The following is a 5,684-nucleotide window of genomic DNA, read 5'->3' on the forward strand; positions in this document are numbered from 1 at the left end:
GCGCCCGGCTCAGGACCCCTCTTTATTAAAGGGAAGATGGTTTTGTGATATGACAGTACATGCTCTAATATGTTGTCTACTTCCCTTGAGAACTGTCAACACATAAGCCTCCTTCTGACCCTCAAGGACCTCTGGGATTCCTCTCAAGCTTTGGCCCTGCTAAACCACTCAGCAATTCCTGGGAGTTGGCTGTTCTCCTACTCCCCACCCCCATGTCAGTATTAAGGAGCACTGGCTTAAGTGTCATATCTCACCATCACAGGCTGGTGAATTCAGGTCCTGCAAAAAGGCCAATCTTTGTGAGCAATAAGGAGTCAAATGGTTCAGAAGGGCATAGGCAGAAACAAATGTAAACACTGCAATACTCACCCTGGAAAATTCTAAACATGTATGGAACCCCCTAGAAATATGCATGTTTTCTGAACCAGCACCCTCACTTCCAGAGAATGGAAAATAAATATATTGTTGATTTACGATTAAATTTACACACAGAAAAAAAGCTCTGAATGGACTCGGAATGTGGCTTACTGGTAGAGGGCTTGCCTAGCATGTACAAAGCCCTGGGTTTGATTCCTCAGTACCACATAAACAGAAAAGGCTGGAAGTGATATAAAACTGACAGACAGAGAATGGTAGTACAGAATATTGGGTTCTGAAAGCAAGTAATGAAGTAGGTTATATGGTCCTGTTTTCATTTTTAAAATATATATCTATATTAAGGAACAAAAAGGTCAAGAGGTACCATTATACTAAATCATTACAAGGGATTATTTCAGGACATTGGAATTATGAGTGATTTAAATTTCTTATGAGTTTATTTTCTACATTTATATGCTATGTGAAATGTTAGTATGTCTAGTGTGTACCCCTCTAAACAGAACAGTACAGAACAATCAAAGCCAGGTAGACAAGGTATCTTCAACACTGAATGACCCCACACATAGAAATATAGTAGACTGTGTGTTCCAGCATGTTCCAGCACTGGTAGCTACATGGCTTGAAGAGTCTTCCAAGGTTCCCTGAATGCATGGCGAGACTTCCTCCTAGAGGATCTGACCACCTTCTTAGTTTGGGTTAAGAGCTGACAGATGTCCAGCAGCAGCAGGAGCCCCAGACAAACAATGGCTGGGATGCAGGTGCTCAGTGATTCTTTCAGAGATGCCAAAGTGAAGATTGCCCCTGGAATGCAAGGTGAGGTCCCTGAGGGGCAGCCAGGAGATTCCATCTTGGGCTGACTGCCCCAGTCCCATCCCTTCCATTAAGCACCCTGCCCCACAAATCAGCTGCACTCCTCTCTGGCCTCCCCAAAGAAAGTAGGACTGAGTATCAGAAGTATCTTACAAGTGACAAGAAAGAAACAGAAACATTCCAGTCAAACAGTAGGGGCTGAGGTGAGTGGGTGAAGATTTGGGAACAAATTCTCTCCAACTCTTCTCCTTTCTTAATCTTACATCATACTGGCAGAAGCAGGCAGAGGACTGGTGGTGGAAGAGTGGCAAAGATCTGAAAAAGGAAGAAAGTTCTAGAAATGGAAAAAACATCAGAGAAGAGGCAAGGTTGTAGTTGTGGCAATAATAATGGTGTTTACCTGTAATTCTAGCTACTCGGGAGACTAAGATCTAAGGATCATTGTTTGAAGCCAGCCCAGGCAAGGAAGTCCCTGAGACTCTTCTCTCAAATTACCGCCCCAACCCCAAACAAACAAAAACCTGGAAGGGCTGTGACTCAAATTAGCCTTGAGTGAAAAAGCTAAGGGATGGGGCCTCTGCTATGAGTTCAAGCCCCAAAATGGCACACACATACAAAAAAATGATGACCCATGTCTGTCTTTTTTTGTTATTTGGTTAGTTGTGGGCCTGGGCACTGTCCCTCAGCTCCAGCTCAAGGCTAGAGCTCTACCACTTGAACTACAGCGCCACTTCTGGCTTTTTCTGCTTATGTGGTGCTGAGGAATCGAACCCAGGACCTCATGCAAGGCAAGCGCTCTACCACTGAGCCACCTTCCCAGCCCCCATGTCTGGCCTTTTAAGCCATAGCTGTTTTGTGGATCTCCAGTTCTGTGGGCAAAGCTTCTAGCAGAAGCCCTTCTAGAGAAGCTCTGTGCCCCCTGCTTTTCTGCTCACCACTCCTAACTGCCAGGTGTGTAAGTCAAGTGGCAGCTGCTGCTCCTCCCAAAAGTGAGCTTGTGGCAGAACAAGTAGGGGCTTGGTGGTTACAAAACATCCTCACAATAGAATATTATACAGCCATAGAAGTGATATGGGAGAAAATCAATTTAACCTGAGTCAGTGCTGGACATTAAAATCCCAAAGTACCTGCCCTAGTCTTGAAGCTCACAGAAGATGAAGCTGAGCAGGAAGTGTACCAGGACTCAGAGAAAAGGGAGACAACCAGATCTTTCCATCATCTTCCCCCACCCCAGAAGACCCTAATTCCCAAGGCTAATTGGCTCCCTTACCCATCATGAGCAGTGTCAAGAGCAAGTTACTGATCTCTTGCAGCATCGGTGGGCCCAGGATCAGCAGCAACCCAGCCAGAAGTTCCAGCCAGCCCACCGCTGTTTGATAGTTCATGGGATCTGGCTGGTAGCCGAACAACTTCAACGGGAACACATCAGTGAACTGCACAAACAGGGCTTTCTAGGGGAATGGTGGAGAATGCCAATCAGAAACACTGACCAAGGACAAGTTGCCCTGAGTCAACAGGAGCTGAGGCCTGACTCCTCCAACAAAATATGCCTCTAAGATTAGGTCAAGGCCTGAGGTGAGCCTGGAGAAAAAACGGTTCCCTTCTGGGGCTGAGCTTTGGAATCAGGAAACAGTGTAGAGGGCTTGGGGTGGTGCAGAGATGGTCTGATTTTCTCACAAGACCTCTCCAAGTCCCAGGAGGAGGGAGCCAGGCTTGAGCTGTCCCATCTCCGGCCAAGGCTTTGAGAACTCCAGATTTTTCTTTTCCTTTGGACCATGCCTGCTTCCTTCTTCAGGATGCTATGAAAGGAATATTTAGAGGTGGCACAGAAGAAGAGAGGGGCAGAGAGGAGGCTGGAGGGTGACATCTAGGCCTCTCTTTCAGGTTCCTGAATTAGGAGGACTTGGTTTAGGTGCTGTTTCTGGACTAGATGTGAAACTTTTGTCAAATTATGCATCACCCTCAGGCTTGTTCCTACCCTCGGCCCCCCCCCCCTCTGGTCCCGTCCCCGCCGTGGGGGTTACAAACCAGGCCTTACCAGGGTACCAAGGACCAGGAAGTGGGGCATTCGGTCACTCCCCCCGCCCCCCTCTTCCCCCCAAGATCCCCTTGGACTCTTAATTTGCCCCGGGATCGCATTCTCGACCAGGGGTGGAGGTTCGATGTCCTCCACCTGGGAGAGCAGCAGAGACCTCGGGGATTCCCCGCCACCCCCCTCCCCCGCACCTCCAGGAAGGTCCCAGCCCCGGCGCGGTCGGACCCCGCAGGGAACTAGACGGGGCGGCCAGGCCGAGTGCACGCCGCCGGGTCCCTTCCCGCCCCCGCCGCGCCGCGCCACTCACCATCTGCTCGGACACCGGAGAAGAGAGCTGCGAGAGCTTGGCCGCCCCGGTGAGCACGAAGAAGCCGCCCAGCAGGAAGCGCAGAGCGGCGAGCGCGCGCGCCATGGCCGCGCCTGCCCCGGGCCCTGCGCTCGGCCGCCCGGGGCTGCCCGCGAGGCCGCCCCGCCCCGCCCCGCCCCGCCCCGCGGAGCGCTCGGTTGGTTTGTTTTGTCTTTTTGCTCGGCCGGAAGGCCGCGCCACCCGCTCCCGCCCCTCGCCTCGCCCCGCGGGCCGGGATCGCCAAGGTCTGCGCCAGCGCCCAGCACCCGGCGCGCGGGACGGGGACAGGGACGCGACCTACCGGATCTGATAGTCAGGCCCTTGGACTTCGGGCTGAGCCTCGACCTCCCCGCCAATACCCAGTACCGGTAAACGTGGCTACAGAACAGCCAGGCTCCGGCTTACCGGTCCCGCCCAGGCCTCTCTAGCTGCAGGCCACCCAAGCCAGACCCAGGGTCTGCATCCCTGGAGGCGCTGGTGACGGCCACTGCAATGGCTCTGGAAGTGCTCGGCGCAGGTGGCTCACGGCTGTAATCCTACTAAGGACGCTGAGATCTGAGGATCATGGTTCGAGGCCGGCTTGGACACCCCCCCACCCCCGCTCCCCGCAGTGAGACTCCTGTCTCCAATTAACCACTCAAAAACCGGACCTGGTGCCGTGGCTCAAAGTGGTAGAGCGCCAGCCTTGAGCGAAAGAGCTGAGGGACAGCGCCCAGGCCCCGAGTTCAAGAGTTTGTAAATTAGTACACGGTACAATCACTAGTCATAACCAACAATTACAGTACATCCCCCTTCCCCCTAACTGCGCTAGCTCGAGTTAAACCATGGAAGACGTCTGAGAATCTAGAAATGTGAAGCTATGGAAATTGGCTTCAGCCAACCAAGTCTGGCCCATCCATCAGTGGTGGAAAGCTGTGAACTTTGGGCCAAATCAGCCAGCTGACGGTGCTGCCCCCATATTTAATTTTTAAATGGAAAGTGCCTGAAAGCTTTCATGACATATGAGAATCATTTGAAATTCCTCTCAGTATTCATATACAAGCTACACTTGTATATTATGTATGGATGTTTTTGTACTGCAAGTGCAGAGTAGTGGCCACAATGGGGGGTGGGGGGGAATGAGGGCTGGGAAGGTGGCTCAGTGGTAGAGTGCTTGCCTTGCATGCATGAGGGCCTGGATTCGATTCCTCAGTACCACATAGGCAGACAAAGCTGGAAGTGGCGCTATGGCTCAAGTGGGTAGAGCGCTAGCCTTGAGCTGAAGAGCTGAGGGTCAGCGCAGTGCGCAGGCCCAGAGTTCAGACCCCAGGACAAACAAAAAACAAAACAAGTCTAAAATATTTACTATCTGGTCCTTTATGAAAAATTTTTGCCAAGTACTAGTCTAGCAGGTCTTCCTGGAAAGTCTCAAACATTTATGCTGTTTCCATCTGTGGGATGTCAGGGACTGGCGAGAGAATGAAATTCCCCTTCCCTCCTTGTGTGTGCCTGAAATGGGATTTGAACTCAGGGCCCGGTTGTTTGTTATCCCTTGGCTTTTTCACTCAAGGCTGGAGTTTTACCACTTAAGCCACACTGCCACTTCCAGCTTTTATTTATTTTACTGGGTAATTAGAGATAATCTCACAAGACTTTTCTGCCTAGGCTGTCTTTGAACTGGGATCTCCTAATCCCAGCCTCCTGAGTAGCTAGGATTACAGGCATGAGCCACCTGTGTCCAGCTTCCTATGTACTTTCTAAATGTACTGTTTAAACATCCAGGGGCTGGGAAGGTAGCTTAGTGGTAGAGTGCTTGCCTTGCATGCATGAGGCCCTGGTTTCGATTCCTCAGTACTACATAAGCAAAAAAGCCAGAAGTGTTGCTGTGGCTCAAGTGGTAGAGTGCTAGCCTTCAGCTGAAGAGTTGAGGGACAGCACCCAGGCCGAGTTCAGGCCCCACAACTGACCGAAAGAAAAAAAATCCAGGTAGGGCTATTACAAACTAGGTCTTTAATTACCTTCAATCTTGGTCATCAACCCAAGTTTATTAGCTAATATTAGCTAAATTTTCTACCTTGTATTAAAATTACACATAATTATGTATAAATGTACAATTACCAAGTCTCTACACAAAGA

The 5,684-nt window shown here is 50.5% G+C and overlaps 1 protein-coding gene across 1 annotated transcript; it reads right to left on the reverse strand.

The window, feature by feature from the left end:
• Positions 1 to 786: 786 nt before the first annotated feature.
• Positions 787 to 3,669, reverse strand: Tmem35b (transmembrane protein 35B). Its single transcript, XM_070008959.1, has 3 exons — positions 3,531 to 3,669; positions 2,459 to 2,639; positions 787 to 1,179 (listed from the first exon to the last, which is right to left on the reverse strand). Exons 1-3 carry the CDS (start codon positions 3,633 to 3,635, stop codon positions 989 to 991), a joined length of 477 nt encoding a protein of 158 aa, XP_069865060.1. The 5' UTR covers positions 3,636 to 3,669; the 3' UTR covers positions 787 to 988.
• Positions 3,670 to 5,684: the final 2,015 nt, after the last annotated feature.

Source organism: Dipodomys merriami, unplaced genomic scaffold (assembly GCF_024711535.1).
Source record: "Dipodomys merriami isolate MVZ:Mamm:240054 unplaced genomic scaffold, mDipMer1.0.p SCAF_71, whole genome shotgun sequence".
Classification (NCBI taxonomy): domain Eukaryota; kingdom Metazoa; phylum Chordata; class Mammalia; order Rodentia; family Heteromyidae; genus Dipodomys; species Dipodomys merriami.

What these genes read in the sequence shown, in the direction of transcription:
- Tmem35b (XM_070008959.1), bottom strand. Translation starts at nt 3,635, where the DNA reads ATGGCGCGCGCGCTCGCCGCTCTGCGCTTCCTGCTGGGCGGCTTCTTC. An exon ending in CTCCGGTGTCCGAGCAGATG is followed by an intron (nt 2,640 to 3,530) that starts GTGAGTGGCGCG and finishes CCATTCCCCTAG; the next exon opens with AAAGCCCTGTTTGTGCAGTT. An exon ending in CTTGACACTGCTCATGATGG is followed by an intron (nt 1,180 to 2,458) that starts GTAAGGGAGCCA and finishes CTTGCATTCCAG; the next exon opens with GGGCAATCTTCACTTTGGCA.